Source organism: Micromys minutus (genome assembly GCF_963924665.1).
Source record: "Micromys minutus genome assembly, chromosome: 1".
Taxonomy (NCBI): domain Eukaryota; kingdom Metazoa; phylum Chordata; class Mammalia; order Rodentia; family Muridae; genus Micromys; species Micromys minutus.
In genome coordinates this window covers 225,776,260-225,789,491 of record NC_137969.1, presented here as the reverse complement: position 1 = coordinate 225,789,491, position 13,232 = coordinate 225,776,260, and the positions used below count along the sequence as shown (strand labels likewise).

Genomic DNA, 13,232 nt, shown 5'->3' with positions numbered 1-13,232 from the left:
AAAGAGAGAGTGAGAGAGAGAGAGAGAGAGAGAGAGAGTGAAAGAGTGAGAGAGAGAGAGAGAGAGAGTGAGAGTGAGAGAGAGAGAGAGAGAGAGAGAGAGAGAGAGAGAGAGAGAGCGAGAGAGAGAGAGAGAGAGAGAGATCTGGCCTAATCCACATACCAAACGAAGCACCACGATATATCCTACAAATTTATATATTACTAAAAAAAATTCAACCTTAAATAAATTCTTTTAGCTACACAAAATTATGCTTGGCTAGGCCAATTGTTATCCATATTTGTGCCTGGACCCTAGACCTTTTCAGCCAGGAACTGAATCAATGATAGTACTCATTTCCTAGTGGGATACAGTAGATAGGGACACATCTGGAAGAAGAGGGAAACAGAAGGAAGGAAGGAGTCCCTGGCTCTGGGAACTCGTATTTGACCTCAGGTACAAAGAATTGAATTAATCATAGTTCTTAGTTTATGACATACTTTGATTTGTGCAGGGCTCATTTTACTTTTTACTTAATCAGCTATTAGAACTTTAATAATAGACGAAAGGCTTGGAGCCACCTCTAAACGTACTGAAGCTGACCATATGGTTTCCCCAAACAACCCCTTCTGCCCTAAAACTTCATTCCAAGCCAGCATCCATGTTACTTTGATTGTCTGTTTTAGCTGATTGTATTATAGATCCAGATAAAATGTCACACTGTCCCCTTTGGCGTGTTTCTTTTCTTTAATATTGCTTTGCTGAGTCATCAGTCTTCACCTTTGTGTGTATGGGCATGTCCGGTGTATATGTATGTGGGTGATATGTGTGAACGGGTGATTGTGTGTATGTGTGTGTGTTGTGGTAGGCAATTAATCCTGCTCAAATTACCCCACAAGTGGTGCGCATTCCTTGCTGCCCTCCCCAATGTTCTGAGTTTCCAAATGAAAGACACACACACACAGGCACATGCACACACACACGCATACGCACAGCCTTATATTTAATATGCCTTAAACAGCTCAATGGTGAGGCCACTCCACACCTACACGCAGCTAGCACACTCTCCCCTCTGATACTCCTGAATTACTGCTTACTAAAACCTATATTCCGGCCTGGTCGTCCCCGCCTGCCCTCCATCCCTGACTCATACACTTCTCGGATCTGGTCTTTCTACTGCCCCACATGGTGGTTCTCCATCCTCCTTCCTCAAGTCCCACCTCTGTCTCCCTGCCCAGTCACTGGCTACCAGCAACTTTATTGATCAATCAGAACCAACTGGGGGCAGGGACCCTCTGCATCTTACATTCAGATTCACACACAAGGATTCTTGTGCAATTTGGGGGACTCAATTAACATAATACAACAATAGACCAAATCCACAACATGAGTGTGAGCGCAGATGTACAAGCTGATGTCAGAGGTCAACTTTATCACTCATCATCTTCTGCCCCCTTCTTTGGGGGGCAGGGAGGAAGGCTCTCTTTGTAGTTTCGCCACTATAGATGTCTCAGTAGCTGGCTCAAGAGCCTCTAGGGATTCTCCCGTGACTATCTTCCATCTCTTCGTAGAAATACTGGGATTACATATATAGTGCCAAACCTGGCTTAATTTGGGTTCTGGGGATTTGAACTCAAGTCCTCATGTTTGCATGCAAGCACTTTACCTACTGAGCCATCTCCCAACATCTTACATAGCTATTGCTCCTATGTTTGGCCCAAGTTGACTTTTTCATGGTGTAAATTCCTCCCAGTTTGTTCATCTGTCTTCCCACTAATGGGGAGCTGGGCTCCTTCCAAGCTTGTGGGGAAAACAGCACAGTGGCACACAGCCACACCCCGCCTGGCTTGATCTTTTTCAAGGCGCACGTGCCTAGGAATAGAATTGCTAGGCTGCACCAAATGTAACTCCTCAACTTCAGAGACAAGATGATAGCAAATTGGCCATGGTGCCTAGCACTTCTTAGTGGCAGGTTCCTTCCCCCAACCCCCTCTGTTTGGTTTCTTTAAGTGTCACATACCAGCTCTACCAAAATGTTTAAATCAAGTTCTCATCTTAACTCTGAAGCAGCATCTCAGGTGAACTTTCACATTTCAGGTGTGAGGCAAGAAGGGCTGGATGACAGGAAGAACATCTAAGTAGAGCAAAGACCCTAGTCCAGACACTGAGGTAGGACAGTCTGAGGAGAGGAAGCAGCCCAGATGCTGTTTTACTTTTGACAAACAGGAGTTAGAAGTGGAGGCTTGGGGTAGAAGTAGAGCCATCTGTCCCATCTAAGATGCTCACTCAGCCTCTTCCGCCCTCACTCAGCCCTCCCACGGTGACTGCACACGCAAAGAACAAAGGCCTGAAAGTAGAAAGCCCAACCTGTGAGCCAGTCACTTCAGATGACAGTCGGGTGTGGGGATTCACACCAGATATCACCATACCGCCGAACGCACATCTGTACCTGCTAGCCAAGCGTTTTACAGTCTGACCAGCACACGGATTGAATCAGATTCCTATTCTGCCTCAAGGAGCCTGCAAATTTCCCCATTTCTAAGACTGGATCAGGTATGAAATGTCCAGGGGACAATGGCTGCAGAAGGAGATGCTCACTACAGAAGGACTCAAAAGTTAACAACGCCGGAAGAGTGATGTTGGAGCTGGAGTTGACGTAAGAAGAGAAAGAGCAAAGAGAAATTGCCAGGCACCATGGTGCACACCTTTAATCTGAGCACTCTGGAGGCAGAGGTAGGCAGATCTGTGTGAGTTCAAGGCCAGCCTGGTCTATACTGCAAGTTGCAGGCCATCCAAGATTACATAGAGAGACCTTGACAAAGGGTAGGGAGCAAAAAAATACCTAAAATAATTATGAGTTTCTGACTCACACCCTTGGCTTTCCCATATTCTCCCATTTACTGTGTTTATTTCGTTTATTTTGTCTTGTTTCTTGAGGCAGCTTTCTTTATGTGGCCCTGGCTGTCATTTTGTAGACCAGGCTGGCCTTGAACTCATAGAGATCCACCTACCTTCCTCTAGAGTGCTGGGATTAAAGGTGTGCACCACCACTGTGCAGTCTTTCTCACATTTCTTAAATGTTTCCAGCTTCTGGTCTTACTCAAACACCAGTGTTGCTCAGAGATCATCATTAAACATTCATTATCTGCACTCTTTCTAGTTCTCTTTCCACAGACTGACAGAGTACATCTCTACCAGGTGCCTGGACCCATACAGCTCTTGGGATACCTGAATGGATGAGACGGGTTCAGTCTTGGCCTTCATCCCATCCCTACCCACAAGGATAGATAGAAGATTAAACAAAGACTGTTCACCTGGCCAGTGCATCACTCGGACTTCATCAGCCTGAGACAGCCTCTTCCTCTTTCTCCCCTGAAACATTTTTCAGTACATTTGCAGGAAGAAAGAAATGGCTGCCTGCTACCTAATTTGAAGAGCGCTGACCAGCTTCCCGGATAGCTAAGTAGCTGCTCAGACCTCCAAGCATCAGGTGCCTCCTATAGAGCAACCTCCAATCTGATACTTGATAGCTGGTGATTTCCAGAGTCAAACAAATGTCAGAAATTTTATGAAGGGAGGCAGGAAGCAGAAAGGGGGCAAGGATTGGGGTCTAGGCCCCAAGGGAGCTCAATTAGTGAGTCAGATAGTTAAAGCGAAAGGGCATGTTCTCATTTTCCTAGAAAGCCAGCTGGGAAAGATGGCAATCCTTAAGCTTCTGTCACTCAAAAGATTAAGAGAGGAGACCTCGGTGCCCAAAGGGAATTCTGCAACAAGCCAGATGTTTCTGCTCTTCCTATGATTCTGCTGCTCTTGACCAGAGCCACATTTCTGGGGCCACCAAGAAGCCACAGAAGAAAGCTGGTATCTTCTGAGACAGGGTTGAAATCCAAGCATAACTCTTTAGCAACCTGGTTATCAACAAGATTCCTCTGCAACCTCGCCTGCTGCATTGGGGTTTAGAATTTTCTCATGGAGTCATCTTTCTCTTTAACTGGAAGTGCACAATATAACCCATGCAAACCTCCCAGAGCCATCCATTAGTGTGTGTGTGTGTGTGTGTGTGTGTGTGTGTGTACATATATATAGTATATATACACACACTATATGTATATATACATACACACACACACACACACACACACACACACACACACACACACTATGTGGGATTCAAACAAGACAGTAAGCCCCATGTTTCATTTCCCCACCTCCAAAATGGGTCTAAAAAGACTGCTTTTCTTATTTGTAAGAGAAAGGCCAAGCCCAAATGTTCATAAATAAATGCAACCAGATAACCACATGCTTAAGAGAGCTGCTTTCTGGCTGGAAAGATGGCTCAGTAGTTACAAGCACTTGATGCTCTCTCATAGGACCCTAGTCCAGTACTGTGAACCCATATGGTGCAGCCTGCAACCCCCAATTCCAGAGGATCTGATGCCTCTAGCCTCTGAGGGGACCTACACTCACATCCCCAAATTCATCTACAGATATACATACACACACATAACCAAAAATAATAAACCTTTTTAAAAGCACAATGCTTCTTTAGTGCATTCACACATGTGTGTGTGCGTGTGCATGTGCGTGTAAATAAGCAAGCCTATTTACAGGTCCTGCTTCTCTTCCATCACTTTTTGTCAAATTAATAAGTGGAAGAAGTTCTCAGGAAACTTAGTCAGAGTTTGTTTCCCCTAAAGTCCAAGTTTCCTCCTAAAAGCGGCTTTCTCCAGTTCCAGGAGGTAAGGAAGGAAAGCCATATGGCTTGAGACGTTAGACATGCCCGGCAGCAAGCAAGACCCCCACCATTTGTCGGAGGGCCTCTCTCCTTTCGACCCTCCTGTGGGCGGGCATCCAGATTGCAGTCGGGGTGCTCTGGTCTGCATCTTTGTCTTGACTGTTCCTAATTATTGGAGGGAACACCGTGGCTCTCTCTTGCCTGACCTCAAAATTTAAGAGCTTCAAGTCCTCATATCAAACCATCAGCTTCATTTAAAAGGCATCCTCATCTGCATCCATAAAAGTCGCTCCTGGAGCCCTGACTTGCCCCAGCTTTGGGAACACTGTCGAGGATTTATGACACACCCTGGATCTAATCTGCCGCCCTTTAACTGCTGCTGTTGCACATCTGGCCATAAAAGCAAGGGCCGGCTCAACACGGGGACAAACACTTTTCTTTCCTAAGTGGCTGCAAATCTGATCTCCCAGTGATAGGTGGGCTTGGATGTAATCAGCTCTGCATCAGGGTAGTCATTAAGTGAAGTCAGGTTTTGCAAAGCTTTCTCCATACACTGAAGCTATAAAGATGTAGCAAAAGCCAGGGAGAAAGAGGCTGCTATGGGAACAGGTGGTCGTGGGGCTAGCCATCCAGGATATCCAAGAAAGGAAGCACAATTTGGTCGAGAAGTCAAGTCCTAGCTATTTTCCCGGGAGGTTTTTTTCTCTCGGGATGGGAGCTTGCAAGCTGCTAACCAGAGCACCAGCTTCTGATCTTACTGACTTCGACCCTTGCCCAGAGATTGCCTCCCTTATGTTTTGCCAAAGGAACCACTAGGTGGTTTAACAAATACATTTTTAAGGCAGTGAAATTCTTTATTAGACCAATAGGAGGGGGCAGGGAGAACAATAATCTAGACCAGAAATGAACAGAGTGCTGCTGGTTCCCGTTTTACAATGCCCTGAACAACCCGTCCTGTGCACAGAATTGGCACATTTCGTGTGGTTCAGAAACTCCAATCAGATGAAGGTTCAACTGATCCACCCAGGGGAGAAGCTCTTCCGAACTTCTCCACAGCTCCCCACCCCTGCCACTCCTCCAGGGCCAGGCCAGCAGGAGGGGGCATTAAAATTATCTGCTGTGGGTTTTACGAGCAGCGATTGCTTTTTAAAACAACAACAACACAAGGTCCTTGTGTGGCTCGCGGGTAACCTAAAACTCTCTAGGCAAAGCGCCCCCCCCCGCCCCCTCTACACACACACACACACACACACACACACACACACACACACACACACACACACACCCTCTGCCTGCCAAGAAAGCCAGCGCGAGGGACTGGTGCAGCGACGACATAGGGAAGCTCTGCTCCAGCTAAGGCCAGCTCCCACCGACCTAGGAGGCGTCTCTGGGAGGGAGGAGGGGTGTCTAGGAAAAAAGCCTCAGGAGAAGTTCGGGAAAGAAAACCCACCGGTGACAGGTCGTGTGGGTCAATGCTACAAGAAAAGGCGGGGAAGAAGTGGGAGGCAGTGAAATTTTATTTCAGCAACTTCTCCAAGAGGCCTGCAAGGGACTAGTCAGTAGAGTCGAGGACAAGGTCTGACACCTCCCTTCCCCCTCCTGTAGATGAGCGGCCAAGCGCAGGTGGGCGCACGCAGCCCGGAGACGCACTTACCCTGGGGCCGGTGGTGCGGTGGCCGACGGCTGGGGACAGCTGCACCAACACGAGCAGCAAGTGGGGCGTGAGCAGACGGACGCGCGCGGGCAGCATGGTGCCAGCCGAGCCGGGCAGCCACTAGCGGGCAGCGGGCAGGGGGGGCTCAGGCTAGCTTCAAAGCACTTGGTGGTGGTGGAGGGGGTGCGGGGGGACCCTTGCGGCGGCTGGGAGTGGTCGAAGAGCCTGAAGCAGGGGCTGGCGGAGCCTGCGTCCGGGGGTCACGGTCATGAACGGCGGAGGCCGGGAGCTGGAGCGCGAGCGTGTGCTCTGCGCGTGGCGCCTGCTGCGCTCGGCCTGGCCGCGGCGACAGCAGGTTGGATGCCGGAGCCTGGGCCATGGGAATTCCCGTTATAAACCCCGGGGAGGGGAGGGGCGGGGCCCAGCGGGGCTGACTGACGGGTCGAGAGGCCTGTAGCAGCCGACCCTGCGGCAGGTGAAAGCCAATGGGAGAGAGACGAGAGGGGCGGTTCGTGGTCAGCCCCCCCACCTAGGCGCTACACCGGCTTCCCGGCCAGGGTGGGCTCCAAGCAGAGCCTGGGATAAAGAGTAACTTTTTCTTAGCAAGTCCTTGCTGGCAACCTCGGAGCGCTCCAGCAGCCTCAGTCCCTCCTGAATGGTCACCTGGATAGTAAAGGACCCTTACACATTGGTTTAAATCTTAGGCTTGAGTTGTCGCAACAGATCCAAGGAGCAGGCAGAAAAAAATAGTTTTCCAAGTAACCCCAAAGCCTTTGAGAAATGTTTCCCGGGGGCTGTAACACCAAGAGCAACCTGGGAAGCCACCAGGTGCCTCACACAGCGTGGGCTGTGTCCTGTGAGAAGAGGGGTTGGAGGTGTTCATTTCTTTTAAAAAAAAAAAAAAAAATCTCCTTACAGGTAACACCGAGTTCCACAGCGGCTGCCCGACAGAAGTCTCAGAGGCAAAATGAAGCAGCCTAGGCTAGGGAAGTCCCTGAGGGTCCCCTGTGACCCTGTGGCCCAAATGACCTGGGATCAGAACCAGACCTAACCAGTCTGAGCTGGAAGACCACAGGATCAGCTTCTCTGTAGCCTAGCAACGATGGGGACTTGGGGGAGGAAGGGAGTCCAAGGAACCCTGGTCCCATATAAGGAGGGGGAAAGTTATGAATGGAGGGGTGTAAATCCCAAAGACCTCCGGGGAAGGAGCAATATTTCTTGAGAGCCCAACGTGGAAAGTATAGCTCAGCTCTAAGCAGGCCCGTCAGTCAGGTTCCAGAGCTCTACCCACAATGGTCCCCCCAAAAAAATGGTCACGGCTACATCACATCACACACACACACACCTCAACCCAACACGGTGTCTGCTGCCTTCCCCAAAAGAGACCTGTGATTACTTCAAATGTGGAACACAACTCTTGGTGCTTCATTTCCACCTGGCCAGGTCCCTTCCCTTCATGAAGGGAGATCCATTTCTCTACCCAGATTGAAGCAGAGCTTGGTTTCACAGCTCCCCGACTGCCCTGAGAGGTCCTGACAAAGGTTAGCTCTGCTTCCTTCCATCTTCCCTTCTCGATTATAAGAACAAGCTTCCCAAGGGGCTGGTGAGCAGCTCCCACCTGGCTGCACTCAGTCTTCACCCTACCGCCAGCCAGTCTTTCCCAACAACAAACCAGAATGCACCGCTCTCTGCTCAAAGGACTTTGCCCCTCCCCCATCGGCCTCAGATGGAAATGCCCAGTAAAGAATAAAGGGTTCTCCCAAAAAAAAGAAGAAGAAGAAGAAGAAGAAGAGGTACATTTCTAAAAGAAGTGTCATTTCTCTCCCACCTGGACTCGGTGGCTTGCTTGATCAGATTTTAGAGCAAAGAGCCCACCACCACCACTATTAAGGTGAGGTTCCAGGTCTGCCATCTAGTGGTAAAACCTTGAACAAGACTCACTCGAGTCTGTTTTTTCCTCCTCTGTAAAATGGGAGTAAAAAAAAAAAAAAAAAAAAAAAAAAAAAATGGCATCCATGCCATGTGTGTGTTATTGCCGGGACTAAAGGAGATTAAAGTGAGGGAAACCCTTATAATGGTATACGAAGAAAACAGGCCAATGCTTCACAATAGTGTGTGTTCACGGAGTGAATATTTCTACTTTACAGGCAGGTCAGCGGAAAATGCATGAGACTAATTTGTCTGGTGGCCTTACCTCGTTAGTAGATGACCGAGCCAATTTTCTAGACTAGGTTCTTGGAGTCTTATTTGATCTCTGTCGCATGGAATCTCCCGCCTGTGTCACTGGGAATTTCTCTGGAGACTCGGCTTCACCAAGCATCAAGGGGAAAGGGCGTGCGCAGCAAAGGTCAGGCCTTGAGATAAGGAATACTGGAGACTTAACCAGCTAGACCAGTGACACTTGTCCCAGCCCTGAGTGTGCATGTGGCGCTTAGGCCGTTTCCGTGCACCTTCAGCGTTTACCCACAGGGGGCGTAGCAGGCAGCCGGTTTCTCCTGACTGCCACCTGGCCACATGCAGCCGTGGATCTGATCCACTACCTTCTGGGGTTGGAATTATTGAGAAAGCTGTTGGAATCAGCAGACATGCTCAGATGGCCCCTGGTAACTGGCAGCACGAAGTCCCCAGGGGGAAGCATTGCAGTAGTGATTTCCATACTCAACCCCAAATGCTACTTTCCAGCCAGAAAACTCATTTCCAAATAGTCACTGGTCCAAAAGTCGACATCGTGCTGGCCTTCAACCATGTAGCTTAATTTAAAATACAAGCAACTGCTTTCCAGTTACTTTGCTCAGTGAGTATTTTCTTTCCTGCTGGTTGGCCGGCCGCGCCTGTCATGACTGTGGTCACCATTCTTGGGATACATTTTCTTCTCCCAGCTCCTCCAAAGCCAGAGAAACTCAAAAACCCCAGAGAACCCCTAGTCCTACTGACGAGGCTCTGTCTTGTGATAATGGGGGGAAGGGGAGAATAAAAAGCAAAATTGACAAGTTCTTTCTTGGAGGCCAGGTTTATGACCCCAGAATAAATCTAGCTAGCCTGGCAACTGGTTTGTCCAGTTTTAGTCATACTCTCTGCTTCTGTGACTTCTCATTTTAAGAGGATGTTTCAATGGAAAAAATAATATGTTATACTATAACTAAGGTCTGGGACCTCGGCTCTGCAACACTAGAGGAGTAGGCCATTTTGAAATGCCTTTTGTCCTATTCAGAACAGCAACATTGTAGCAAGCACAATGTTCATTGTTAAAGGGGACCTTTGGATACACACATTGTCCTACAATTTAACTAAGACAGGGGGAACAGATAGGTACCTAGAGACCATATCTAAAAGCAAAGCTTGCATTGTCTGGGAACTCAAAGAGCAAGGTGGTGTAGACCTATAGGGCAGTCTGGACCCCTGAGGCAGTAAGTATTGAAGGGCACCTGAAGCATCTGCAGTCACTGAAGTTCGATTTATGATAACCTCACCATTACAGCTATAGGGTGTCTAAGGTGAGGACTCTTGTTGAAAGCATTTCTGAGCTCAGGAGCATGGGATACTGAAACTACACGTGCAATTTGGGTAAGGTAGGCTATGTATTACTCTTACTTTGCTAGTGAGGCTTATCCTTGGAACTCACCCTTACCAAGTCCATCCTTGAACAGAGCAACAAATCATTTAGAAGCTTATCTGTCTCTAATCTAGATTCCTGTCTACATTCCGCCATAATAAACAGCTTCCATCTGGTGACCCAAGATGGCTGCACAAGTCCTAGCCATCACATCTGCTTTCCAGTGAGCAAGAAGGAAAAGGGGGAAAGAAGAGTGGGTCCTTGCCAGAAGCTACATTGTATTTTATCTCCTTGACTACAACTCAGTAGGCACCCAAGTAAGCATAAAACGTTACTAAGGAAGGAGACCCAGTTGGCAATATCAACATTATGCCAGATGAAAGGTCTTTAGCTCCCTTATATTAAATACATATAAATGCTTATTGAGCACTAACTGTGCCCCTCCCACAAAAATTCCTCTTGGAACTCTGTCCTTTTCATGTAGAAAAGAACTTCAAGAGGTCATTGGAAGTAGATTAGGTCATGGGGTGGAGAGCACAGGAATGGAATTAGTGCCTTCAAACAAGTCATAGGAACATTTGCTTCACCAGACTATCTGATCTCCACCATGCAAGGCTTTGAAGAGAAGTTGGCACTCTGGTTTCACCAAAGCCCAACCATGCTGGATCCTTGGTCTTGGAGTACTAGCCCACAGAATCATGAGAAATAAGTGTCTATTATATAAACACCTAGATCATGGCATAGCAAAATTCATAGAGGGATGGAACTAACCCAGGAGAAAGAATTGTGTTACAGTCAACAGAGCTGAAAGGAGTGTGAGATCCAAAGACCTACGTGCTTTGACATCAGACATGGAGTTACAGGGTTTGGAGCTTTTGCGCTGATCAGTTTCAGTCTTGCTTTGGTCTAGTATTTCCTGAATATGCCTCTATCCATCCCTTTTGGAATAGTATTGTATAATCTGTGCCTTTGTATGTTGGAAGTATGTAATATGCTTTTTCATCCTGATTTTACAGGAAGTTACAGTTAATAGATTGTCTCGAAAAGAGACTTTAGACGTTGGGCTTTCAGACAATGTTGAGACTGTAAAAGACAATGAGGAGTTTTATAAGTTGGACTGGGTACATTTTACATTATGACACAGCCTCTGAAGGCCAGGAAGTAAAATGTGGTGGCTTACCTAAGAATGACCCCCATTGGCTTATATGTTTTTAATGCTAGGTCCCCAGTTGGCAGAACTGTTTGGGAAGGATTAGGAGGTATGGCCTAGTCAAAGGTGCATCACTAGCCGTGACCTTTGAAGTTTCAAACGCCCAAAACGGGTCCAGTACCTAACACTTTCTACCTCTTACCTGTGAATCAGATGTAAGCTCTCAGACACTACTCCAATGTCATGCCTGCTGGTTATGCTCCCTTCCATGACGGTCATGAACTCACCCTAAGCAAGTCCCAAACCAAACACTTTCTTCCATAAGTTGCATTGGTCATAGTATCTGGTCACAGCCATAGAAAAAGTACTAAGACAACCTGTACGTGAATTTCCCTCAACCTGGGATTAAATATTCCACTTACTCCTAATCCGTCAGCGCTGAAGCAGGTCACTCTACCTCTACTGTGTGACAGGCACTGCACTGGGCACCAAGTATATGATATGAGCCAAGTAGATTCCTAACTTCCAGGAGTAGACAGTCCAGTAGAAAGCTAGAAACCTGTTGTGAGCAGCTGAGTCACTAATTGCAAGCTTCTATGGTCCTGCAAAGATGGCCAAAGTATTAAGGGAGTCTGATGCTAAAGGAAGATAACAGGCTAAAGAAGTAGCTATTATCTAAAACCTCTCAGATTTAAGCTAAAGGAAACACTGGGGGACAGAACATTCTGCCCACAGCAAACACTATATGCAAAGGCATTGAAGTGGAAGAAGGTGAAATCTATGTCTAGGACTGATGAGATACTTCTAACCCGTTAGCCACTGAGAGCCTATGAAAAACAGTCACCACCATCTACAGTCCAGGTCTGACAGTCACTTTCAGGTCCTTCCGTGAATAATTTACAGAAGTAGGCATAAAAGGATGTTGAGTGTCTTAGTTTCCATTGCTGTGAAGAGACACTATGACCACAGCAACGCTTATAAAGGGAAACACTGCATTGGGGCTGGCTTACAGTTCAGCGGTTTGGTCCATTGTTGCCACGGTGGAAAGCACAGCAACATCCAGGCAGACATAGTGTTGATGACGGAGCCAAGAGTTTTCTACACTTTGATATGAAAGCATCAAAATAAGACTGTGTTCCTCACTGGGTGAAGCTTGAGCATAGGAGACCTCAAAGCCCACCCCTACAGTGACACACTTCCTCCAACAAGGCCACACCTCTAATAGTGCCACTCCCTATGGGCAAAGCATTTAGACACATGAGTCTATGGAGGCCATTCCTATTCAAACCACCACAACGAGTTAGTTATGTATTGCTCCAGAGCAACTTCTTAAACCTCACAACTCAGAACAACAGGCTTTTTTTTACCTCGCTGTGTCTAAGGGTCAGCAATGTAGGAATGGCATAGTGGAGTGACTCTAACCTAAGGGCTCTCACAAAGTTGTGGTTAAGTCCATCTTCAGAGCAGGCAGACTTGTGTAATCACAGAGACCCTACATCTGGCTTGACAGTCTGCCATTGCTGTCTTGACATTTTTCTTAAGGAGACTCTGTCTTCACTTTGCACTGGACCCCTAACCATGTAGCCAGCACCAGCTGCAATCAACCTATGAGGCAGAGATACAGTCACCTAGGACTGGAAGACCTGCCCTAGGTTCACTTACATGGTTATTAGCAGACCTCAGCATCTCCGTGCAGGTCTCACAGCAGGAGGGCTGTCTGCAATCTAGAGTATGAGATGGGATGAAAGAGCTAAAATGGAGCCAAGGGTTCCTCTAACAAATCCTTGAGAGTTCCACCACTTGTGCCCTATCCCATCAATTACATTGTTCTAGAAAGGGTACCAACACCACGAGGACAGGATCTTGACAAACATGTAAGAACCTACCACCGATGTTTTTAAAACGTGTCATTCGAAACAGTAATGAGGGCGATGACCACCAGTCAGGTACTGTGGGGCATGGTCGGGCAGAACATGCTCAAGACTACCCCTGCCTAATGCCACACAACATGGGCGGGGCATAGCACTCCTGAGACTACTTCCCAGATGACCCCAGGTGCCACTAAGATGAACAAATGGTGTAGAAATGGAAGAGCGAGTGAAGCAGGGGGACAGGGGTACAAAGAGACAGCACTGGAGACTCAAGGGTGGTGAGGGACAGC

At 47.6% G+C, this 13,232-nt stretch overlaps 1 protein-coding gene across 2 annotated transcripts in view; it reads right to left on the bottom strand.

Moving 5' to 3' along the window:
* The window catches only part of SMOC1 (SPARC related modular calcium binding 1), a 153,998-nt gene extending 147,281 nt beyond the window's left edge, over window positions 1-6,717 (bottom strand). For both annotated transcript variants that reach the window (XM_080932371.1, XM_080932372.1), the window contains exon 1: window positions 6,369-6,717. In XM_080932371.1, the coding sequence (XP_080788497.1) occupies window positions 6,369-6,464 (96 nt within the window). In that variant the 5' untranslated portion in view covers window positions 6,465-6,717. The remainder of the gene's footprint in view (window positions 1-6,368) is intronic.
* Window positions 6,718-13,232: the final 6,515 nt, after the last annotated feature.